The sequence below is a fragment of the Anopheles marshallii genome, chromosome 3 (assembly GCF_943734725.1).
Source record: "Anopheles marshallii chromosome 3, idAnoMarsDA_429_01, whole genome shotgun sequence".
Lineage (NCBI taxonomy): Eukaryota > Metazoa > Arthropoda > Insecta > Diptera > Culicidae > Anopheles > Anopheles marshallii.
The window spans coordinates 31,236,318-31,261,880 of record NC_071327.1 but is presented as its reverse complement, the minus strand read 5'-3'; the positions used below and the strand labels follow the sequence as shown (position 1 = coordinate 31,261,880).

General features: G+C 48.2%; 6 protein-coding genes across 6 annotated transcripts; 2 read left to right on the top strand and 4 right to left on the bottom strand.

Moving 5' to 3' along the window:
- The first annotated feature begins 9 nt into the window (after window positions 1–9).
- LOC128715552 (mannose-P-dolichol utilization defect 1 protein homolog) lies at window positions 10–881 on the top strand. The gene is made up of 2 exons (XM_053810458.1): window positions 10–97; window positions 196–881. Exons 1-2 carry the CDS (start codon window positions 10–12, stop codon window positions 879–881), a joined length of 774 nt encoding a protein of 257 aa, XP_053666433.1.
- A 338-nt stretch (window positions 882–1,219) lies between these two features.
- On the bottom strand, window positions 1,220–2,084 carry LOC128713728 (inosine triphosphate pyrophosphatase). Its single transcript, XM_053808595.1, has 3 exons — window positions 1,968–2,084; window positions 1,628–1,871; window positions 1,220–1,548 (listed from the first exon to the last, which is right to left on the bottom strand). Exons 2-3 carry the CDS (start codon window positions 1,863–1,865, stop codon window positions 1,220–1,222), a joined length of 567 nt encoding a protein of 188 aa, XP_053664570.1. The 5' UTR covers window positions 1,866–1,871; window positions 1,968–2,084.
- A 711-nt stretch (window positions 2,085–2,795) lies between these two features.
- LOC128712226 (myosin-VIIa-like) lies at window positions 2,796–12,280 on the top strand. The gene is made up of 11 exons (XM_053807122.1): window positions 2,796–2,816; window positions 4,007–4,144; window positions 4,233–4,355; window positions 4,431–5,549; window positions 5,648–6,163; window positions 6,241–7,116; window positions 8,442–8,642; window positions 8,712–10,499; window positions 10,574–10,689; window positions 10,762–10,924; window positions 10,994–12,280. Exons 1-11 carry the CDS (start codon window positions 2,796–2,798, stop codon window positions 12,278–12,280), a joined length of 6,348 nt encoding a protein of 2,115 aa, XP_053663097.1.
- A 131-nt stretch (window positions 12,281–12,411) lies between these two features.
- LOC128715343 (zinc carboxypeptidase-like) lies at window positions 12,412–13,938 on the bottom strand. Its single transcript, XM_053810226.1, has 5 exons — window positions 13,646–13,938; window positions 13,194–13,575; window positions 13,042–13,129; window positions 12,685–12,975; window positions 12,412–12,605 (listed from the first exon to the last, which is right to left on the bottom strand). The coding sequence occupies exons 1-5, from the start codon at window positions 13,936–13,938 to the stop codon at window positions 12,412–12,414; spliced, it is 1,248 nt and encodes a 415-aa protein (XP_053666201.1).
- Window positions 13,939–14,535: 597 nt separating this feature from the next.
- On the bottom strand, window positions 14,536–19,805 carry LOC128712486 (uncharacterized). The gene is made up of 12 exons (XM_053807377.1): window positions 19,650–19,805; window positions 19,442–19,578; window positions 18,881–19,347; window positions 18,526–18,816; window positions 18,249–18,444; window positions 17,576–17,711; window positions 16,611–17,514; window positions 16,344–16,539; window positions 15,297–15,678; window positions 15,142–15,229; window positions 14,790–15,080; window positions 14,536–14,729 (listed from the first exon to the last, which is right to left on the bottom strand). The coding sequence occupies exons 1-12, from the start codon at window positions 19,803–19,805 to the stop codon at window positions 14,536–14,538; spliced, it is 3,438 nt and encodes a 1,145-aa protein (XP_053663352.1).
- A 392-nt stretch (window positions 19,806–20,197) lies between these two features.
- On the bottom strand, window positions 20,198–25,029 carry LOC128712485 (uncharacterized). The gene is made up of 7 exons (XM_053807376.1): window positions 25,011–25,029; window positions 24,744–24,920; window positions 23,999–24,675; window positions 23,773–23,919; window positions 20,814–23,707; window positions 20,555–20,744; window positions 20,198–20,485 (listed from the first exon to the last, which is right to left on the bottom strand). The coding sequence occupies exons 1-7, from the start codon at window positions 25,027–25,029 to the stop codon at window positions 20,198–20,200; spliced, it is 4,392 nt and encodes a 1,463-aa protein (XP_053663351.1).
- Window positions 25,030–25,563: the final 534 nt, after the last annotated feature.

Below are 25,563 nucleotides of genomic sequence, written 5' to 3'. Positions count from 1 at the left end.
ACGGTCGAAATGGTGGACTACGGCAAGGAGTTTATGCTGTACCTGATGGACGAGAAGTGCTATGATAATTACTTCGTAGAGTTTGATCTGCTCGATGGTACGTGGTATTGTACAGTTTACGATATTGATTTGGATATTGCCAATGTCCTTACACTAACCTTTGATTCCCTCTATGCTCTCTGGTGGTCTTAATAGGCGACTGTTTCCGTGCGTTGCTCAGCAAGGGTCTGGGTTTGGGTATTATCGCCGGCTCGGTGTTGGTAAAGGTGCCTCAGATTACGAAGATTCTTGGCAACAGATCTGCTCGCGGCATCAGTCTGTTCAGCGTCTGTCTCGATCTGTTTGCCATCACGATCCACATGGCGTACAGCTTCGTGAATGGGTTCCCGTTCAGTGCCTGGGGTGATACAGCTTTCTTGGCTCTGCAAACGGCCATCATCGCCATGATGGTACTGTTCTTCGGCGGTTCAACCGTAACGTCGGCGGCGTTTACGTTCGCCTACACGGGGCTTGTGTACGTGCTGATGGGAGGCTTAACGCCCTTAAAGTACCTGCTAATTGCACAAGGCTTCAACGTACCGATACTGCTGCTGGGAAAGTTGTCACAAGCATTTACCAACTATCGCAACGGTAGCACCGGTCAACTGTCGGCGGTAACGTGCTTTATGCTGCTGGCCGGCTCGTTGGCACGGATCTTCACCTCGATCCAGGAGACTGGTGATCAAATGATGATCATAACGTACAGTTCATCATCCTTCGCCAATCTGGTGATCGCTCTGCAGGTTCTGTACTACTGGAACGCGGACAAGCAGAAGAAGTCCGCGTCCGCGGGTGCGGCAGCGGTAAAGAAACCAAAGGCCAAGAGCAAGAAGACCGACTAGACTGGGTCAGCGACTTCGATCGGACACGATTAGTCAATCCAAAAGAAGAACTTGCGCTAGCTGTTTGTATTTTGATTCCTATTTTCTCTTCTTCAATTCTAAAGTGTGTAAAACTCGAACAGACTAGAGTGTGCGTTTAAGTTTAGGATGTAAAACGCAAACAATTCCACGCATGCAAAAGACTATTCAAATGACAAAAGAGTACGGAGGCTACTGCTAGTGCCAGTTGTGCGCCGTTCGTCAATTATGGTGCACGTAACGAGTTTGTAGTAAAATAAATTACCAATAATACTCTACAACGATCTATTGCTTGTGAGATTCTTTCTTTATTTACAGCGTCATTTACTTTCACTGGAGAAATGCTCTGCCAGCTTGGCTAGCGCACGGTATCGATGCGAGATTTCGTTCTTTTTCGGCTTTGGTAGTTCGGCGTACGTTTGCTCATAACCGGTAGGCTGGAAAATCGGATCCCAGCCGAAATCTCGTGGACCACGTGGTGCCACAATGATGCCATCGGTGCGTCCTTGGAACAGCACCACCTCGCCGTCCGGTTGATCCGTGTACGCGAACGTGCAGACTGCCTGTGCGGATTTATCTTCCCAACCGTCGAGAAGCTTATGCAATCCTTCGGGGCCTAGTTTGTCGAGGAACCATTTGATGTATGGACCTAATGGAGAAGCAAATTTTACGCTAACTAGGGAGTTTTCGTTCGGTTAAAGATACCAGTGCTGGAACATTACACTCACCCGGGAGTCCTTTTAATGCGTTAAAGCATAAACATGTGTCTTCTACCATTACCGGTCCCTTCACTTGCCGAGCCGCCTCGAGACACTTGCGTTTGCAGATGTCATCAATCTCACCCTGCAACTCAGGAAGGTCCAGCTTTACAGCAACGATTTCCCGTGGAAAACAGGACCCCAGAATGGCACGTACTTCCTCGAGTTTCTTTGCATTTCCCGTGACGAACGAAATCGGTCTTGCCATTTTTTGCTGTGGCGATACGGGCAAAACCTGAATGAATATAATGATATAACACAAAGGATATCCAATTAAAAGATAATTTAACTATTTAAGAAGCTAGTGTACAGATAATACAAAGCTTTATAAAGAAGCACGGTTAATTTTGCACAAAAAAGGAAAATGTTAAACGTTCTGATGTTTACCCGGCGTGTTGAGGATGTAAATAAAGGTCAGTGTTGCCAAATTGAACTTTTAAACTCCACGCGTGTGTCAAGCAATCGAGCAGCAATGCATTCGAGCAGTCGGCAGCATTCGAGCAATTTGGCGCAATTTCATCGAGAAAGCATGGGTAGCAAGCAAAAAGCGGTTCAAATACAAAGAATGATTAATTATTAAAAAGATAGTATTTCTAATTATTTCTTCCAAACTTATTAATTACGGCAACCATTACGGCAAACAGTGTACACCTGCGAGGAGGTTTTACTTCGCGGAAGAACTTATCATCACCGTTCTACAGATAACGGGCCTCAATAATTGATAACACGCTTGGGGTGATATCGTACGAATCTCAGCACCGTACAGTCACTGGCGATTGATTGAATCGAACCAGTGCACTAGGTACCGGCAGTAGAAGCGTCAGACGTTTCCCGTAGCCCTCGCGAACACGCGTTGATTCGTAACCTCAAGTGAATTTGGTGTAATCGGTAGATATCGATAAAAGTGCACTAGTTATTTGTATTTTGTATCACCGTTTAAAGTGGTACAAGGTGAAATAAGTGAAAAACTAGTAGGCTTCAGCAGGAACGAATAGATCGCGTGAAACACACAAATCACCCAAAAAGCCTGGTGACGTTGCACCCGTGGTTCGCTCGCCCACACCAATTTCGATGACGAGTACAGGAAGTGTGTGCTCCTGAGAAGAAGCGAACGGTTGGAAAAATTCTGTTTGTCACGATGGACACCAAAGAGGAGCTTGTAAGTATCGTTCACTCGTCCCCCTCCCTTACCGTAAAGGTACCACATTCCGCCGGTGTTAGTCATTGATAACGGCTGACGGGGTAAAAGGATAAGCACGTCAAACATTGAGCGCCACCTCAACACATGTCTACTTCCGTGTAGCAAAGGGTGGTTGGATGGTCGCAATCAAAAACTCGACAACGAGAAGAGATGTTCCACTCTGGAGCATTTTGATGACGAGTCTGATACAGCTCCGCTAGACTTCGCGATAGAGTCGTCCACAGTGCCGATGGGTAGTTGATAAGTGACTTCATATTGATAGTGGACCACCACGACGTGCCGCTGTGTTGAGGAGCCTGTGTCATACCACAAGTGCATTACCTATACAGTGTGATAGCAGAACACGGACATCCTAACGTGATGTTGTTGATTGGCACGAAGGCATCTGCTAATTATGTTATGAAAAGCACAGTAAAACGGGAACACCGAGTATCTAAGATTGTGCCGAACGTTGAACATGTGGCGTTATCGTGAAGCTCTTATCGAACAGGACAGGGTGGAAAGTAGTACCGACGGAAAAATAATTGGAGTGAAATTTAAGCCCAGTTTTAAATGGTAACGCACGCGTTAATCTTCTTCTAGTTGATAAAAATTAAAGCAAGGTGAGGGAGGCTTTGTGTACTGTTGAAGAAGCTCCAGAAATATCTAGTCCGTGATCAGTATCTTGGGACGACCCGGTGGTGTATTGTTAGTGGAACCGGTCTTCACATGACAGGACTGATCTAAAATCCCATCCGGGTCAATCTTCCGTACGTCGAATGACTGACTATACGGCTACGTGATCAAATAAGTCTAGTGAGGCAGAAATGGCAGGCATAGACCTCTTGAGGTTGTTCAGATCAGTTTCTTGTTTTGGATATTCGTGCCTAGGTTTCTAAAGGCAACAAAGGATATTTATTTAGAATTATGAGGTAGGTAGGTAGGTAGGAGAAGCTTAAAGATGAGTCTTCCTGCTTGATCAAACAATGCTAACAGGTATCTCGATAAGCCTAACCCGGATCTTTCCATACTATCAAGAAGATTAGATAAAGGATTTCCGGATTACTCACTTCGTATGATTGATCGTTGAAAACGATTTGAATTATTTTGCGTTCCCAAATATTTGCTGCCTATATTTAAAATTGTATCTCTATACATACTTTATACAGGGTGAATGGGTTTGGATCCAGCCAAAGCATAAGCATGAGTTTGAGCTACCCTATGCTGGGCGTGTTCTTCGTACTCACGAGGGACGCACGCTGGTTGCCAACGACGATGGAGAAGAGTTCTGGGTTAAGGACGCTGAGGTAGGTGTATTGAGTTCTCCAACAGGTTGGACGTCCTTCCTACTTACTCACAAATGCTGCAATGTTTTCTCTTCCCACTTCCCACCAGATAATCAAACCAATGCATGTGTCGTCACAGAAAACGGTGCACGATATGATAACGCTGGGCGACCTCCAGGAGTACGCCATATTGCGTAATCTCATCGTACGGTACCGGCAGAAGCAGATTTATGTAGGTCAATTAGATGCGAGCAGCTGGTCTGGAGATGTTGTGTATTGATTACCTTTACTCGTTGTCGCCCAACAGACGTACACAGGCAGCATGCTGGTTGCGATAAACCCGTACGAGATACTGCCGATCTACACGTACAACGAGATCAATCTGTATCGGGACAAGAAGCTGGGTGAGCTACCGCCACACATCTTCGCCATCGGAGATAGTGCGTATCAGGAGATGAAGCGCGAAAAGCGCGATCAGTGCATTGTGATCAGCGGTGAGTCTGGCGCGGGCAAAACCGAAAGCACCAAACTGATCCTGCAGTATCTGGCCGCGACGAGTGGTAAGCATTCGTGGATCGAGCAGCAAATTATCGAATCGAACCCTATACTGGAAGCGTTCGGGAATGCGAAAACGATGCGAAACGATAACTCGTCCCGGTTTGGCAAGTACATTGATGTACACTTCACCACCGAAGGTGCGATAGGTGGGGCGCGCATCGAGCAGTACCTGCTGGAGAAGTCACGCATCGTGCGGCAGAACAGGGGCGAGCGCAACTATCACATCTTCTACTCGATGTTGGCCGGCATGTCGAAGGAAGAACGCAAACGGCTCGATCTGGAGGACGCACCGAAAGGGTACGCATACCTTACGAGCGGCCAAACGCTGCTCTGCGAGGGTCGGAACGATGCGAAAGAGTTTGCTGATGTACGGTCCGCCATGAAGGTGCTCGCCTTCGACGACCAAGAGATCCAATCCATTCTGAGTCTGCTGGCGGCCATCTTGCACATGGGCAATGTGAAATATAAAGCGACCGTAGTGCAGAACATCGACGCAGTGGAGATCAACGACACGCTGAATGTGGGACGCGTTGCAGTGCTGCTCGGAGTTTCGAAGGTTCAGCTCCTGAGTGCGCTGACGCGCAAAACCATCATTGCCCACGGTGAGCGTGTTGTGTCGCAGTTGTCCAAAGATCAGGCGTTGGAGGCGCGAGATGCCTTCGTAAAGGCGATCTACGGCAAACTGTTCATCACGATCGTGGACAAGATCAACAAGGCGATCTACAAACCGTCGAACAAGGGACGGCTGTCGATCGGTGTGCTGGACATCTTCGGGTTCGAACAGTTCGAGGTGAACAGCTTCGAGCAGCTGTGCATCAACTATGCGAACGAGAATTTGCAACAGTTTTTCGTGAAGCACATCTTCAAGGTAAGTCGCTGGATCAAACCGGGGTCTTGAATACCGTGGACAATCTGAGCAGTTTGGGGCAGTGTGAACGTACAGTGTGTGACTTTGGTTTCTTCCAGATGGAGCAAGCAGAATACGCCAGGGAGGGTATCAACTGGACAACGATCGATTTCATCGACAACCAGGAAATTCTGGACATGATCGGCATGAAGTCGCTTAACCTCATGTCTCTGATCGATGAAGAAACGCGCTTTCCCAAGGGTACCGATCTGACGATGCTGTCCAAGCTTCACACCACGCACGGTTCAAAAACGGTGTACGTAAAGCCAAAGTACGATAAGGATCCGGCCTTCGGTGTGCAGCACTTTGCGGGCGTAGTGTTTTATCGCGTGGAAGGTTTCCTGGAAAAGAATCGCGACTCGTTCAGTCCCGATCTGAAGGAGCTGGTGACGAAAAGCACCAACGAGTATCTGGTGGCACTGTTCGGTACGGATGATTCGCTTGATACGACTAAACGCTCGATAACGCTGTCGCTGCAGTTTAGGAATTCGCTCGATTCGCTGATGCGAACGCTCTCGTCATGCCATCCGTACTTCATACGCTGTATCAAACCGAACGATGTGAAGCGGCCTAAGGTTAGTGTGAATCAAAAGCTCAGCGTTTCCCCAGAAGTAAACGGCTGATGTGTAATTATGCGTTTCATTTTTTGTAGATTATCGATAAGACGTTGTGCGTACGACAGCTACGATACTCAGGTATGATGGAAACGGCCAAGATAAGACAGGCTGGATATGCAATTAGACACACGTACCGAGAGTTTGTCGACCGCTATCGACATCTCGTGGCGGGTATAGGGCCCGCGCACAGGGTAGACTGCGTGCAGGCCGCAAAAGATATCTGCAAGCAGGTGCTCGTCACGATACCGGACGACTATCAGTTCGGAATGACGAAGGTGTTCCTGAAGGAAAGTCACGATTATCTGCTAGAATCGGAACGATCCCGTGTGTACCTACACTACGTCGTTCTGATCCAGCGAGCATTCCGCAAGGTACTGTTCTGGAGGTATTTGCGCCGTTATCGCCAGGCAGCAATCACAATACAGAAGCACTGGCGTGCAAGAGGTTACCGTGCGGACTATCTGAAGATGCGCAATGGTTATCGACGCTTGCAAGCGGTAATCAAGTCACGGTCGCAAACGTACGCCTTCGGACGACTTCGCGGAGCGATCGTACAGCTGCAGGCACAGTGTCGGGGGTACCTGACCAGACGGAACCTGCGCGACAGAATCACGTACCGGGCGAGACGCATGCATGAAATCATTGCGATACAGCGCACGGAAGAGTTGCAGTTCCGAAAGTCGGGCAATGCGCGCTGGAAGGAGGACGCCGAACACAACTACTGGTTGCGGGTGGAGGAACTGAACCGGGAGATGGCGTACCAGCAGGTGGACGCACGCAAGACAACGGTGGTGTTACCGCAGCCCACCATTAACGTGGAGGAGGACAACAAGATCGTGGACGACGTGTTCGGGTTTCTGGAAGGTACTACGAGCCCCGAGCCGGTACCGAAACGGAATCCATCGCTAGCCGTAAGCAAAATGCGCCAGTATTTCGAAGAGAAGAGTCGCAACAAAAAGATCATCCCCACCAAGCTCCTTTCACGTCCGGTTAACTACTACGAATCATCTAGATTATAAGTGGTTCATGCTCTCGAAAAACACACACACTACAACGATGCTCTCCTACAAACATGCACCTGTCACTCGAAACAGATATAGTAGTTAGTCATACAATGCACTAGTACGCTCACTCATGCCAGCAGCTAAACACAGCGATCGTAACGATCGTGTGTGGTTATGACAACAGTGGCCCATAGTAGACACTCTAAGCCACAAACAGCAGCACGAGGGACGATATTTAGACGATATTTTGTAAATAAACCAGCACACTTAATCTCCCAGCATTGCGCCCCGCTCGAAACGTACACTAGCAACTATAGTGGAAGAAGTAGTGATAATAGTAGTAGTAAAATTGTACATACAACATTAGATTTTTTCGGTATAAAAGAACGCTGTATTGACTCGGCATATGTCGCTTGTGACGCTTATAGCCGAAGTAATAGTACGATGTAATGCGCGTCAGTCAGTCAGTACCATGAGTCAGTGATGAATGATGGATATGGTTTGGCAAAGAGGTATTCCTCAAGCGCCGCCAAAGAGTCACATTTGCAGACTGACCGTTGAGGGTCGACTGTGCGAAGGGTCTTGCTGCTAGACTTTGACGGATAGCTACGATATCAGTTTCTTATCGGCCAGCTTCTAAGCCATTAGCTTACAGTACATGACAACTCCTACACGCACGTCAAGATATCGTTGCGTACAGCGTGCCGCCAACGATGATTGATCAGCCAGAAGAAGGACGCTTAGTCAATACGGAACGCATGTGTTCGGAAGTGGCCCTTTTATGGTGTCGCCTTAGGTTTGTCTCGTTTCCGCGTTCTGTTTTATTGGAGTTTTACATGACTTTTTTTACCTTTTAGCTGCGAGGACCAATCACAGACACGTTGTAAATTCTGTAGATAGCATTAATGATAGCATAAGATCATAAAACACAAACAGTACATACCGGATTGTATATACATGCACCATTCGAATTGTTGCTTTCTAACAACGATGACACAAACACATCATACAAACTACACGTATCATATATCATTTATGTACACAACCAACTGGTGAAGAAGACACGGTTAAGTTCAAGGTCGATACAAGTTTTATCTAGGCACACGCTATGTACATAAGCGATATTTCATCACGTTGGTGTATATAAAGTTCTTTTCTTCGATCTAATGGTAAGGCCATCTGAGCAGGTCACCTCACTAACGCACCATTACCATCTGTATCTGTACCTTTAGGGTGCTGAGCAGCCAGCAGAGCCGGGTCAGCAGAACGAACAGGAGCAAACGGTTTCTTATCGCGAGGATTTATCCGACTACAACTTTTCCAAATTTGCGGCAACCTACTTTGCAAACAATGCGTCTTATCAGTTCAGCAAGCGAAAGCTTAAATCCTCCCTGCTTGATCTCTACAGCACGGCTGATGTTATATCCGCGCAGGTAACGACGTGGGCAGCGGTTCGATTCCGTAGGATATGGGCAATCATTAATTTTCCTATCTTGCTTCAGGCACTTTGGATCACAATTCTACGATTTATGGGCGATATGGCGGATGCAAAGTACGAAGATGAAAGCGACGATTCAAAGCACAAACCGGTGATGCAGCGGGTGTCCACTACGCTGGGGCGCAACTTTGCGAAATCCAAAGACTTCCAAGCATTCCAGGAGACACTGTCCGAGCACGACCGGAAAATGATACACCGTACGTTGAAGAAGAAGTCGAAAATTCCAAACGAACTGAAATCGATCATGGAGAACAACGAGGAGATTACGGACTATCAGGAGTTTCTGAACAGTCGTAGCAACAATCTGGATAAGTTGCACTTTGTAATTGGACATGGTATCTTGAACAAGAATCTGCGCGATGAGATATTCTGTCAGATTTGCAAACAGCTTACCAACAATCCGACCGCTACTTCACACGCTAAGGGTTGGATCTTGCTGTCGCTCTGTGTGGGCTGTTTCCCACCTTCGGAACGGTTCGAGAAGTATCTGCGTTCTTTCATCAGGGATGGTCCGGAGCTGTACGCGCCGTACTGTGAGCATCGGCTCGATCGTACGCTTCAGAACGGTACAAGACGCCAGCCTCCCTCGTTGATGGAGTTACAGGCGACTAAAACGAAAAAACCCATAAATGTTAGTGTGATCCTGATGGACGGTACTACTCGAACCGTCGAGACGGACTCGGCAACGACGGCCGGGGAATTGTGCGAGAAGTTAAGCGATCTGGTTGGGTTGAAGGATCGCTTTGGATTCTCCATATTCCTCACCATGCAGGATAAGGTGCTATCGCTGCAAAGTGGCCGAGAGTTCCTGATGGACGCCGTATCGAACTGTGAGCAGTACGCGAAAGAGCAAGGCCTTAGCGAACGGGCTGCCGATTGGAAGATATTCTTCCGCAAGGAACTGTTCGCACCGTGGCACGATCCGGCCATCGATCCAGTCGCAACGGGACTGATCTATGCGCAGATAGTACGTGGATTGAATATGGGTGAGCTGGTTAGCAATTCGGACAAGGATCTGGCAATGCTGGCCGCGCTGCAGTACTTCGCGGAGTATGGTAGCGAGATGAATGCAAAGACACTGCAGGAACGACTGAAAGATTTCGTCCCGAGAAGCGTTCTACGCCCGGAGACGACTCCACGCTGGATGCAGATGATAGAGACAGCGTTCAAAAAGAGTCGCTGCGTGAAGGAGTTCCTTCAGAGAGGTGTTGCCATGGAGGACATTGTGCTGTTTGCGAAGATTACTTGGGGTATGATGTTTTCCCGATTCTTTGAGGCCGTCCAGTCCGGTGGCCCATCGCTCGCCTCGGCAAACATTATCATTGCGGTCAACTGGTCCGGGTTGTTCTTTGTCGATGAGCAGGAACAGGTGCTGGTAGAACTGTCCTATCCTGAGATGGTACACGTAAGCTGCGAGGAAGATGGTGAAACGGAAGTAGGTACATTGTACCTGGGCACGATTCAGGGCGAGGAGTTCTGCTTCAAAACGTTCGACGCACGCGTTGTGTCGGAGCTGGTTAACTTCATAATTGAGGAATTGAAGAAGAGAAGCATCTATGCGGTAGTGGTACAGTCGTACAAATCGGACACTACAGATGATACGGTGCTGACCCTTCTGAAGGGAGATCTCATTGCGCTTGGGCAAGGGTTTACTGGGGAATCGATCATGGCTGAAGAATCCACCTGGGGTTATGGAGAATGCAACGGAAAGTCCGGCTACTTCCCAACGGAAGCGATCTATATTCTTCCAACGATTATGCCCCCATCCGGTGTTGTGCTGAATTTCTACAAGGTAAAGATCATTTATGATACCCATTTCTGCGTGATCGATTCATGTGATTCATCTCTCTATGCTCGCATTTACAGAAAGAAAATGCGGTAAAAAGCAAGAAGCCCGCAGGTCCTATTTATAACACTGTGCAGAGAAAGAAGATGCACACGCTGCAGCGGTTCGCCACCGATCACTTTAGACCTGCAATTGCGTGAGTGTGAGCTGGGTGATAGGGGTCGAAGCAATTTAGTTTTAATAACGTAATATTTTTCGTGCTTCCTAGAAATATATCTTCATCAACAAGCATCAACAGTGTGCGCAAGTCTACGGTGGAAGAGCTGTGGAAGCATACAAGGGATCCAATGAAGGCACCTCTTTTAGAGCGCCTTCAAAACGATCGTGCCAAATGTGACACTGCAATGATGATTTTCACTCTAATTCTGAAGGTACACTTTAAGGACACTATTGTGAGATGGTTTTTGAAATACTCTTTACACTCTCCTCCCTTTCCTTAGTACATGGGAGATCTTCCAAAAAGCCGTGATCAAATCGACGTCAGTAAAATATTCTCCCCAGCAATGGTGGATGATCTGCTGCGGGATGAAGTGTACTGTCAGATTATGCGCCAGCTGACCGAAAACAAGATCCAAATCAGTGAGGAACGCGGTTGGGATTTGTTGTGGCTTGCCACCGGCGTGATGCTTCCCAGCCAGTCATTGCAGAAGGAATTGTTTATGTTTTTGCGCACTCGCAAACACCCGATCGCTGTGGACTGTTTGCAGCGGCTGCAGAAAACGATCAAGGTGGGTTCCAGGAAGTATCCGCCGTACATTGTAGAAGTGGAAGCGATACGCTACCGTACGGTGGAGATCTATCACAAGGTGTACTTCCCGGATGATACCGACGAAGCGTTCCAGATAGAGTCGTCCACGAAGACGAAGGATCTTATACAAACGATCACCCGTCGGTTGGAGCTAAAGTCTAGCGACGGATTCAGTCTCTTCATCAAGGTGATGGATAAGGTACTATCGGTGCCGGAGGATTACTTCCTGTTTGACTTCATCTACGAACTGTTGGAGTGGTTACGCGAGACACATCCTTCGCGAACGAACGAAAACCGCATCCAGTGCGAGTATCAACTGTTCTTCATGAGGAAGCTCTGGATCAACGTGGTTCCGGGACGGGATCAAAATGCGGACGAGATATTCCACTTCCATCAGGAGGTGCCTAAGCTACTGCAAGGATACTATCAACTCACCAAAGAGGAAGCCGTCGATTTGGCAGCATACATCTTCTGGGCACAGTATGAAGTCTCCGACCAGATGCTGCTAGGTAAGAGCTTCTACGATTTTCTACCCATGCTCGTTGCAAAGGATACAGAGCGGCTGCAAAAACCGGATCACTGGAAGCGGGATATACTAGCGAAAATCGACTCCGTCAAGGGAATCAGTGTGAGTGAGGCTAAGCTGGCATTCCTGAAGCTAATGCAGCAGTACTCGATGTTTGGATCAACGTTCTTTGTGGTGAAACAAGCGACCGATCAGAACCTACCGCCGACTCTGCTGATAGCGATCAATCGAACCGGGTTCCACTTGATAGAGCCTCACACGAAGGAGGTGCTGCACAGCTACAGCTACACGGAGCTAAACTTCTGGAGCTCGGGCAACACGTTCTTCCATATCAAGTTCGGTAACATGATGGGCTCGACGAAACTGCTGCTGGAAACGAAGCAAGGATACAAAATGGACGAGCTGTTGGCATCTTACATACGTCACTTTAAGGCGCAAGCGCAGCGGAACTAGGAGTCGGCTGCAGATTGGAATAAATGTACGCAAAAAAAAAGAACCAGGACCACAGATAAGGAGAGATAAACACGCAAACCGTTTAATTTAATCGTAATGCTTTATTGTATAGGCAATAAAATCAAACCATTTTAGACGTATCCAAGTGTTCTAGCTTCGGCAACGAAGGCAATGATTCCGTTGAGCGTTTCCTCGGCGTTAGGAATGATCTGGTTGGCAGGAAGGACGAATCCAGTCGCACCGGTGTCACGGAACTCGAAGGTGTATCCCAGTCTGGTGCCGTGCACTCCCACGAAGTAGTCTACCGTGCTTCCGGAGGTGGTGTCTGTGGGAAACATGAAACGAAAACGAACCATTTCATATCCTGCTCGAACACATTCCGCATACACTATGCAAATACTTACACAAGACGCTGGCACTGTTTCCGTAAGTGTAGCGAGTTCCATAGGTAGCCTGGATGGCTGCAGCAGTAACAGTGGCAATGCGTTGCAAGTCGGCTTCATTGGACGGCAGCGGAGCACCAGTGTATCCGAACGGTGTCAACAGGTACTGGCCGTAGGAGTGGAACGAAAACTGGATGTTAATTCTATCAGCGATCGTGGCATAGTAATCAGCCATAGCCCTCGTTTCTGGCTCGGAGAAAGCCGACGGGCCAGCGAAGGTGTCTGAGCAGGGCACGGACGAAGCTCCACCATCTGGAAAGAAGAGATCATGGGTATTAGAGTTTGCTGCGCAATGGTCAATGGTTTCAATTCGCTTACTCATCCACATGTAGTCAAAGTTGCGGTTAGGATCAGTACCAACGCAGAGATCATTGACCGGTTGACGGGTCTTGCGCCATTGTCGGTTCTAATGGGAAGAAGTAGAACGGTTAATGACATTAGAAGAACTTTATCCATACAACACTACTTACGGTGGTCTTGGTGTAGGTCAAACCATCAGGATTAGCAACCATGATGAAGTACCAATCGTAGTTCTGGGCCAAATTCTGCACAGCGGGGTTGGTCGAGGTGAGCAGTTCGTTTAGCAGCCACGTCGCAGTAGCGGACGAGATCCATTCGCGGGCATGAATGTTGGCCTCGATGAAGATACCCGGGTTTCCAGCCTTGTGCGACAACTTGACGGCCTTCAGATCACGGCCCTCAAACGATCGGCCGTACACCGTACCGGAAAGGATGGTGGGGTTCTGGGCCACGATCTCATCCATCCAGGCGTAGATCTCATCGACGGTGTAGTAATCGGTCCACCCGAAGGTAGCACGAGTGCTGCGATTCGGACGCTCATTGTCGATCACTCTGTGGATATAGAACAGAAGGCGAAGTTAACTGATGCACTACGTGAAAACCACAGTTCCTTCATTCGTACTTCTGGAAGTCTTCGATCTGCAGACGCGTCTTCAAGGCAAGGGCCGTCGTAATCTCTTCGAAGTGGGCAAACTTGTGCGGAGGAACCACGATGCTGAGGCGCATGTTGGTCTGCACGGGCGATTCCCAGAAGTTGTAGCCATCGGGATTCAGTTCGAGGTGCTGCAGCGTTTGCAGCTGGCGTTCGGTTTCGATCGACACCTCGTACACGCGATAGTTGTCGAACCGGGCCTGTTCGGCCGATCCACCGCTGGCAATCGCGGCCAATAGCAGCAACGTTAGCTTGAACCACATCCTTCCCAATCGATACCTCAACGAAACGATGAGATTTGTGGCACACGGTGGGTGGTTTTTATAGGTGAATCGCTATCTTATTACAGGGTTGTAGGCTCGGTTTTGATAATACTCAAAGGAGGTAATTCGTCTGGGGACAAAGAGTTAATCAATATGTCCTGAGGTCCCAATCAGCTGAATAGGATTAAGTGACGCAGTTTACGAGCAATGATTTGCTACAATCGCTTCGAGAAGAGATAGTATTTAAGAAGCGTATTGCCGTACTGGAAAACCCCCATTGATAAGGCAATGTCCGATAGTAGCTTATGATGCAGATAATTCACATTGCATTGAGCCAAATTATAGCTCCTGGGGTAGTAGGACATCTAGAAAAAACCTCGCCAATCGTATCAGTATTATTTTCGTCAGCGAAAAGCGATCATTTGAACATTTGATACGTTACTAAACATAACCTCCAAGTCATGAACCCTGCCCATGACATAATGAATGCACAATTCTCAGCGTGATAAGATACAGCGAGGCGAATCTCAGATAGTATTGTAAGGTTTTCATTTATTATCGATATTGGGCAACGTATCGTATCGACCACATCACCGTTCACATATAGCCCAAAATCTTCGCCTCATCGATCATAGCGACAAACGCTTCCAGCAGTTCCTCAGCATTCGGAACAATCTGATCGGCCGGCAGAATGAAGCCAAACTCAACCTGATCGCGCAATTCGAACGTGTAGCTCAGTGGTATGCCGGCCACGGCGAAGGCCCAATCAACCGAAATGCCCGACGCAACATCTGTGGAATGTCGTGAACATTTAGTGAAGTTCTGTTTGAGCAAGAATTCTCCTAACTTACACAGGACATCTGCCGTTGTTCCTACACGATACGGCTTATTGTACAGCTTGTACATGTCCACCGAGGCACGTTGTCCGATCTGCAGCAGATCTTGATAGTTGTACGCACGTGGTGCATTATTGTAACCGAATGGGAAGAGCACGTACTGGCCGCGCGAGTGTATCGACAGCGAGAGTTTGACGTTGGCAGCAATCGAACGGATGAACGAAGTTAAATTGCTTACTTCAATCTCGGATTCCGGTGCCGTACCGGAGTACGTGTCCGAACATGGCGTCGTAGATGTTCCACCATCTGCAAAGGCAAAGAATCGTATGCTATAGATCTGGTATTGTTTGCAACAACAACCACCTACTATTCCATTGATGATTAAAGTTACGGTTGGGATCGGTTCCGTAACACAGCAGGTTGTGTTGAGTCCTTGTTTTGCGCCACAAGCGTTCCTAGGAGGCAGAAATTAAACTCTGTTAAAATCGGAACGGAACTCTCTACCGCTTCCTATGCCCTTACCGTGGTGTGCGTGTAGGCAAATCCATCCGGATTAGCAACGGGCACTATGTACCAGTCGTAGTTTTCCGCAATGTGCCGCACACGAACATCTTCCGAGGTGAGCAGCTCGTTCAGTATCCACGTGATGGAGGCCGAGGTGATCCATTCGCGTGCGTGAATGTTCGCATCGATAAAAATACCCTGATTGCCCGGCTTGTAGGAAAGCTTGATCACCTTCATGTCACGCTTTTCGTATGTTTGACCGATCGTTTCCACCGACAGTACGGAGCTGTACTGATTGACCATTTCATCGACCCAGGCATAAATTTCTTCCAGCGTGTGATAGTCGTCCCATCCAAACCCTTCCGCCTTTTTACGTGCGGGACGTTCTTTGTTAATGATTCTGGAAGGAAAAGGTGGCATTGGACGTTACAGTGCAGAGAAGAAAGATGCAAAAGTTGGCAAGTACTGTTGCAAGTTGCTTGTAAGAAGGGTATTCTGGATCTCATGCTTTCGGAAGAGTCGTTCCACGCTAACCACTTGATCTGGAGGCACCACAACTTCAACGCTCATGTTCACACTTGCTGGATAGTCTAGGAAGGTGTACTGCAAAGAAATACGGGCAAATCTTTACACCTCTTGCTACCAAGCACTGTAACTCGTCCTACACACCCCATTCGGCAAGGATTCCAGGTTTTGGAGCTCCGTAAGCTGCTCCACCGTAGTTATATCGACCTTGTACACTGCATAGTTTTCGTAACTTAGCTTACCGTGTGCGTAAGCTATCAAGGTCACAGCGCTAACCAGCGCTAACGCGAAGATCCGTTTTGTTGCCATCGTTACTTACCGGCAATAAATGAGTACTACCGTCTGTTTTGCTTAAACAATCGCCAAGAAGCTTTGCATTTTTATTACATCTTATCGGCTCGGTTCAATTGTGCAAGCCTCTCAACACGTTTATCTAACTGACAGGGAGCTGGTGTATTATTCTCCGCACCATGAGAGCTGTAAAACTTGTCCAGCACGATGGTTGATTGATTTGACGATTCGTTTTCGCCACTTCAGGATCGTTGGAAGTAGCCCATTGTTTTGGCTTTGGCAAGCATAGCTATCAGCGCATCGAGGGTCTCTTGGGAATTGGGAATGATTTGGTCCGCCGGCAGTACGAACCCGTACGGGCCATTATCGCGGAACTCGAAGCACATCGACAGCGGGGTTCGATGATAACCGTGCGCCCAATCGGTTGTGGATCCCGAATCGACATCTGAAATGGAGTAGCGCATACGGTAGAGTCACACGACGCAAGGTGTAATATATGTACTAGATGACACTTACACAACACATCCGCAATGGTACCGAAGGTGTAGGCTGTATTGTAACGGCTGGCAAATCCGATCGCGGCAGCCTCCGCTATTTCCATCTGGTCGGGATAGTTTTCGGGATAGTCGGCGTCTTGGTATCCGTACGGCAGTAGAATGTACTGACCGTAAGAATGGAATTGTAGATGGAACTCAATCCGGTCGGCGATCGTTGCATAGTACTCGATCGTATTACGAGTTTCAATCTCGGATGCTGGTTCCGGTCCCGCGTATATATCGTTGCAAGGTACCTGGGAAGCGCCACCCTCCATCCAGTGGTAGGGAAAGTTACGGTTCAGATCGACCCCCGCACATAGCACATTGTGCGGGTAGCGATTCTTGCGCCACAGTCGATTGGTCGTCTTGGTGTAATGGAACCCGTCCGGATTGGCTACCGGAAGTATGTACCAGTCGTAGGAAGTGGCAAGTTCCTGTACCGCCGGTTCGGAAGATGTGAGAAGCTCATTCAGTAGCCAGGTGGCCGTTGCAGAGGTGATCCATTCGCGTGCATGTATGTTAGCCTCGAGAAAGATTCCCGGATTTCCAGACTGTTGGGAAAGCTTCACAACCTTCATGTCACGACCCTCGTACGTTTGTCCAATAGTTTGCACGGTGAGAATGGCAGGGTACTGCAGCACTAGCCCCTCGATCCATTCGTAAATGGCATCGAGCGTTTGGTACTCATCCCAGCCGAAAGTTTCACTGCGTTTCGATTTTCTAGGTGGGTTTTCCGCATCAAGAATAGCTTGGAAATTGGTGGTGGCCAGTTGTGAGGCAAGATGTTCGTTGTTTACCAGCTGAAAGTATTCACCCAGCCTGCTTGGCGGTACAAGAACGCTGACATTCATACGAACTTGTGTAGGTGGTTCTAGGAAAAAAAACTAGCCAAACTACGGGTGTTACAATATCCGTGCTCCTTACGCTTAAGGTGATCGTACTTACTCCATCGTTCCGTTGCTCCAGTTGCTGCAGCACTTCAAGTTGCCCCTTGTCAGTAATTGGCAACCGAAACAGATGGTAGTTATCGTACCGTACCAACTCCCCGGATACGGTGACCAACAGTAGGGCAAGCAAAATGCTACAATATGATTGCATTTTGCGACGACTGGTCTGTACGGTTGAAAGTAATGCCACCAAGGTGCTTCTTTTATACTACAGCCCGTTGCCAAAAATGTTGCAAACTGGTCTTTGCTATCCGCAAAAGTCTTCTCACGCCTTATCGCGAAAGCTGCTCCATTATTTAATAAGATACTGATGATTTAGCGTACTTTTACGACTTCATGCGTAAAGTTATCAATGTTGTGTCTATTGATAGAAATCACGCCGAAACACATGTTCACCGATCGTTCATTGTACGGTACCCAGTATATCAGTGAAGGACAAATCCCCTACACTGTATTCCGTTATCAATTGTGCATCATGGCATTACGGGGAATATAAACGTACACGGTACTAGGGTAAAGAACAAAACAAAGATCAATAACTGATTCGGTAGCATTGTGCAACAATGAGCTATGTTTATTATTATGTATCACTTGGAACACACTTCGTACGCTCTAATCTAATCATGCTAAATCGATTACTGTGTTACGTAGGTCGCACTATCTATCATTACACATTAAAGTAACCGAGCTCCTTGCCCTTGCGGAAGAATGCCACCAGGCCGTCCAGCACCTCCATCGCGTTCGGAATGATCTGCTCCGGGGGCAGAATGAATCCATGATAACCGTTGTCGCGGAACTCGAAGGTGGCAGCAATCGGTGTACCGTGCGTACCGTGGGCCCAATCCGGTGACGATCCGGAGGCAATATCTGTGGGGAAGAATCAAACCAGCGGTTATTATGCGCCACAGGGAAAATAGTTTTCCGAGCGATAGTGGAACGCGTACGTACACAACACATCAGCCGTGGTACCGAACTCATACGGCGTACCGAACCGATTGTAAATGGCGACAGCGGCCGCTTCACCCATCTCCATCATGTCGTAGTAGTTTTCGGAGTATTCCGCGTTTTGATGACCGTACGGGAAGAGTATGTACTGACCGTACGAATGGAACGACAGGTAGGCGTGCACCTTCTCTTTCACGCTCTCGAAGTAGTTCATAATGTTTTGCGTTTCGGCCTCGGAACCCGGTTCCGGTCCGGCGTACGTGTCGGTACAGGGGATAGACGATGCACCGCCCTCTGTTGAGAAGGAAAAACCCCGTCAAGTAAATCCGTGCATTAGCAGCCCACCCGTATTGCTTACCCATCCAATGGCCGGGGAAGTTACGGTTCATGTCCACACCGTAGCAAAGCACATTGTGCGGGTAGCGATTCTTGCGCCACATTCGGTTGGTGGTTTTGGTGTAGTTAAACCCATCGGGATTAACCACCGGCAGGATGTACCAGTCGTAGTTTTCCGCCAGCTCACGCACCTCCGGTGCGGTGGAGGTAAAGAACTCGTTCATCAGCCAGGTTACGGTGGCAGACGTGATCCATTCACGTGCGTGAATGTTCGACTCGAGAAAGATGCCCGGGTTGCCCTGCTTGTACGAAATCTTGACCACCTTCATATCACGATCCTCGTACGACTTGCCAATCGTCTCTACCGAAACGATCGCCGGGAATTCGGCCACCTTTTCATCGATCCAGCTGTAAATGTCTTCCAGCGTTTGATATTCCTCCCAACCAAAGGCACGTCTCGATCGTTGCGGACTCTCCTCATCGATGAGCCTTGCGTAAATGGATTGTGGACGAATTAAAAGTAAAACCTTGTTAATACGAGCACTACAGCGCGCACAGCGTACGCCAGAAACATGTCACATACTGTTGGAGATTCGGAACCCTCAAACGGTGCGCTAACGCCAGCTGTTGGCTAAGCTCATCAAACTCGGCATACTTGTGCGGTGGCACAACAATGTTAAGCTTCATATTTGTCTGCACAGGCGATTCCCAAAAGAGGTACTAAAAAAAACAAAACCCACATCCGTAGAGTACTAAAATCACGAACGTACGGCACACTGTTGCACACTCACTCCATTCGGGAAACGCTCCAGATGTTGGAGAGCTTCCAGTTGCATTTGATCCGCGATCGCCACTTCATACACGCGGTAGTTATCGTACCGGACTTGCTCCCCACGGAGCAACCCGGCAGCACAGCACAGCAGCAGTACAACAGCTTTAACGATCATTTCTTTCAGTGGACACACCTGAAACCGATTGCATCGAGTGGAACGTTCCTTTTATAGGGACACAATGGATAACCGCAAGCTCCATTTTTTCCCGATAACAAAGCAAGTGCCAGTTATCGGAATCTCAATTGTGTGCACGGTGGGAGTTCTTATCACAATGATAAGTTGATCGTGAGCATGATTGTAGGATTACGCGATAGTCTACGGTTGTCAATCAATTGTACATTATAGGGGCGTGACGAGTCTAGAATTGTCATTCGTGTGATAACACGCATTGGATAGAGTCAGTTACAAGGATGCTAAGTAAAGTGAAGAGCTGTATTCGTTTATTAGCAATTGTTCAATTCAACAGAATCAGTTGGGCGCTGAAGCCAAGCAAACTCGCGTCAAAATTACGCATAGCACTGGCCATAGAATGTAACATTATTCATTGTAGGTGTTTCGATCTTCACCTGATAGCCATCGTAAACCACGTAGAGCGAAACGTGTGGTACGTTAAAGACAATCGTATCGTACACGTAGTAGTATTTGAACGGGTACACATCGACGCTACCATGCTCCAGGGCGTACATCAGCTCGCTATCAACCGTGAAGGTGTACTTCTTGCCGGTATTTTCGTACTGCTTTCCGAACAGGGGTTGAACTACGACGCTGTGACCGTTTAGGACGAGCTTGAAGGCCTAATAATTGAAGGGAAACAAAGTATGTAAAACCCGGCCGTAGTTACGGGAAGCGACTGTTCCACTTACAACATGGTTCTTTTCCAGCTTCTGCACATAAACGGCCCAGGTGTATGAGACAGGATGGTCGGAAGCGTAAAGAACCCATTCGTTGAAGACCGGCGTCTTGCTGACGGTGTAGTGATAGGGAGCGTATTCGTACACAGGGTTAACAACGCAGCTGTTTACATTGCCGAAGAACTTCATCACGTCAAAGTACCTAAGCAAGAAAGTACAATAGCCAAAACTAGAAACCTTTCCCCACAATATACCTGTTTGATGTACTTACTTGGTGAACACGGTACTGTCGGGTTGGAACATCCACACAAAGTCGTAGTATGGTACGTGATCGAACGCAACCGTTTCGTACGCCGACTTTACTACGACATCCACAATCGGGTAGGTGTAGTACATCGGATACTCCACTTCCACAACGAACCGGTTCTCCGGCACAAAGTGGAACTGTTCAACCTGCGGGTAGTAGGCCGGTCCGACGTGCTTCACCCAGAACCAGAACGGCTTAACAAACTCCTCGTACACCGGGTAGACATGCTGGTAGTCGACGGTATAGAGATACTTACGGACGGTGCTGTGCATACTAACACATTCGTGCGTAACCGGTACGGAGTAGTCTTCAAACTGGGGCAAGTCGCGCGGTACACACTGCTGGTAGAAGTACGTAGGGACGCTATGGTACGACGTAACGTACGTGAAGTTCTTCTGCACATCCGACTGTACACCGGCGTATTCGATAGACACCACCATATCATCCTTGACGCATTTGTGATCGTACGAGTAACCGTGGAAGTACGAAAGCTTTCCGGTAACCGACTCTGGCACAACGTTCTTCACCCAGTCGATGCAGATGTTCATGTTCTTCTCACCCGGGGTTTGGTGCGTTATCTGCATGTTGACCGTTTTGAAGAACGTTCCATACTCGTGCGTGTAGTACACGTTAACGTCCCAATGGTTAACGACAACATCCGTCTTCTTAAAGACGGCCGTGAACTTGACGTATTGACGGAAGTCCGGTGTGGTCCACAGTTTGTGTGAGATTGCTTCGCTGTCTACCTTGAACGTGAACTCTACCTTATCGAAGGGATAGACTTTGCACGGGTTAACGTATCCGACAACACCGAAGCTCGTGGGTTTCGGGGACAACACGGTCGTATAGAACCAGGTGAAGTACTTCGTCACAAAGTCAAACACGGTTACGTGCTCGAGGTCGTGGAACAGTTCCGACGCGAAAATGTCGTTTAGCGACTTGAAGTATTTGACCGTTGGTGTAACTTCCACGTCGAACGCCGACAGATAGAAATGCAGTCCAGTGTACTTAGAATGGGCTTCGTACAGTACAACATCCTTCTTCTTTGGTACCGGTACGGCCGTTACCGTTTCGTAGTGGAAGCACACAGGGCAAGTGGATTTCAGATAGTCCACCTCCGTGTCTGGTCTAGCGTAAACCTGTGTCTTGACGTGCGATTTGAAGCCGACCACATTGAACACCTCGTTGGTGTGCTTGCTCCAGACGAGCTTGAACGAGTTCTGCTGGAAGTTGAAGATGACATCGAACACTAGCGGGACGTGGAAGTCGAACGCTTGCACGCGACGCGTACCTTGCCAGGTTAGGGCGAACGGATTGTACACCGATACACCGTAGTATCCGTGCATCCACATGCGGAAGAAGCTGTTGATGGTGAGCGTCACCTCGTTCTGATTGGTCGTCGATGGTACCACTACGTTGTACTTGAACTGGGACACGAGCGGCATCTTCAGCGCAACCTTAACCGGCACTCCGTCATACGTCGGTGTATACAGCTCGACTTCTGCCACGTTTAGCACGGTCGTAAACTGATACTGCAACGTCTTGAGGATCGTCAGATAGGTGTAACTGTAGAACTGCTTGATCGTTTCCTCGTTGAAGTACTTCGTGTACACAACCTTACCGTTGGCCATGAACGTAAATTCGACGTGTACGGGAACATTGTTGTGACTGTGCGTAATCGGTTCGTTGATCGTTTTCGGATCAACATTGAACAGTTTAGGCAACAAGAGCGTGAGCGGATTGTGAACTCCCTCGAACTTGACATACACCGAGTAGAGATCGTATACGTGATCCATCACGTAAGGAGCGAAGCTAATGTAGAACTGGTTCATATTGTTGTGCTTGACATCGGCGACCATATTACCGCGAATGATGCTGCCTACCTTCTGCTGCACATCAACGTAATCGTAGAAGAAAGCCTTTGTCGCTACTGCCGGATCGTAGTGGACGAACTCGGTGACGACGTGCTGCAGATAGTGGTAGAAGTCAGTGTCGAAGTGAACATCCGAGTTGACCAGGCTTCTTATGGTGGTGATAAAGTACGAGTAGAGATGAACGTTCGTTTCCACTGTCATGAAGGCAACAAGCTTCGAACAGTAGTGTACATCTTCCATCGAGACGATCACCTTGACAGCGGCCACACGCAGCTCAATAGGCAGCGTATCATCGGTCACAATCGGGAATACGACCTCGAAGAGCGTGTCGTGCTCGTGCTCCATAATTTGCATCAGCGCATAAATCACATGCACCTGCAGGTGACGATCGTACGCCAGATCCAACACCGGTTCACCTTTAACGAGCGGCACCAACAGTTCTCCGACCGTTCCCAGCTGAATGTTCTTCAAACCGTGCAACCAAACCAGCTGCTCCTCGAACGTTTTCGCTTCCTTCAGATGTTTGTAGTACACCTTAATGTACTTTTCGATCTCCGTCGAGTACTTTTCGTGCTGGAACGTCTTGTACACCATGGTACCGAAAGTTAGGATGGCAGCGTGAGCCACATCTGGCTTCACGTATTCGGGGAAGTTCATGAAGTCTTCGACACTGTGCAGAAGCTCTACGGACGGCGCACGTACGTTGACGCCGAGCGAGAACAGCATGCCGGACGCGACCGATTCCTTCACTTTGTGGTTCTTTACCATATCCATCACGAACTGTACGGAGTACTTCGTGCCGACGGATGGGAGCACCTTGTAGAAAATGTCCACTGCCATCAAATCCTTCGGGGTGGTTGACTTGGTCAGCACGGTCCAGAACTGGCCGTAGTGCTCAACGGTAAACGATTTCAGAGCTTCAATGATGCGTGTGATCGCTAGCCCGTGTTTAGTTTCGGTTTCCTGGTTCGTGATTTGATTTTCCTGTACCGAAAGGTATCGTGTTCTTAATAAAATGCCCGCACGGTTTCGAAGGTAGATTAGGTTACCTGCAGATACTGGACAGCTTCATACAGCATCACCTGAACCTTGGGGCCAACGGTAGAAATGTCTACAACCGGTGTGATGGTGGCAAGGGTGGGATAAGTTTCCTCAAAGACCGACTCGGACGTTTCATAGTGCACGTAGTGGTACATCTGGAACGAGTAAAATCAGTTGGTAAGTAGTAGAAATTGGATAACTTTAAAGGACACATTCAGCATTTGCGTTACTTACTGGGAATCCGGAGAACTCAAACGTCTTGCTGGGAGCAACAGTATTCCGGAACACGATTGTCTGTTTAGTCGTGATAAATTGCTTCTGACCCTGAACGGTGAATGGTTGCAAGTACTTGGTGCTTTCGGAGTGCGCTTTGACAACGCTCACACCATCCCGATTGAAGATCATCTCATATTCCACCACTGGGACCACAGAATCAAATGTGCTAATGTTGTGATAGACATGGAACGGTTCAACATTGGAGTACACATCGTACGGCAGATGAGTAAACGATTCATAGTCCGGTGTCTTCAGTACATGGACTTTCTGTCCGTCGAGGGAGTGTACAGCATAGGTGACATTCACCTTTCCATAAATGGATTCTTCCGTTTCGGTGAACACGAATGGTTTGACAAACTTCTTCGCCGGGAACTTGTCGACTGGAAGCTGCAACAGAGCGGCGACTCCTTTCTTCAGATTCACGCTCCATAGTACGTCCGTCTTGGTGGTGAACACCTCCTGCACCAGTCCAAACTTATCGTAAGTCACGTAGAATGGTTGAATGAACGCTTCCGCTTGCTTGGCGTACTGGGTGTAGTTCTCTGCCGTAGGTTCTACCGGCATTGGCAGATGACCCGTGTACAGAAACACCTTCGGATCGTCGAAGTACACAAATGTTCCGTTTCCAGAAGGGTCTGTGAAAATTAACAGCTTCTCTTTTTTAGAGACTACTCAAGGGTATGGGAACCATTCATGTAAGTACCTGGTCGGATATGCATTTGGGCTTTCACGCGGTACATTGAACCGTACTCCGGTTCCATCACACCGGTCGTCACATCCAGCTCGTACTGATACACGTACTCGTCAGTGCCAGTGCCCACGAAGACACTCTTCACGACACTACCATGGGCCCAGCTAATAGCCGCCACAAGGGCAAAGGCTGGAAAGGATACAACATTTTACAGCTTTATTCACAGACAGGCACCCGCATCAGATTGCCTACTACAGAACATAAATGTTTTTAACTCACCTAACACTAACCACTTCATACTGTCACCAACTATTGTCACGATTTGCGATGCGATCCGTTTGTTACCTCGCTTTTAGCTTTCACGAACGCCACCGAAGGACGCCAGCCAGTCAACTGCTCACGGGGATGGTGCGAAGTGCGACTTTTAAAGGCGTTCACTTATCACGCATCCCAAGTCCTTGTTTACCTTTCCGTTGCAATGATGTTCCTGGGTGGGTCATCGGTGAACAATTGAACGTAATAACGAACACTGGACAGATAAGTTGGAAGTGTATCGCCACGGTGATAATTTGTATGCATTTTGGGTGCGTTGTTATGCGGACGAAATGAGCGAAGTTGAACGAACCCGCCGTAACATTGTTGTTTGTCCGTATCGAAACGACCAACGTTCTCGATTATTGCAGGAAAAATTATGACGGTGTGAGATTTATTGCTGCAATTTTTAGAATTGAAAACATTACTCAACAGTATGGTCAGCTGACCCGCATGTAACATTCTGTTCGAATAGAACACATCTGTAATAGGATGGTGCTGCAGTTGACTAACCGTTGAA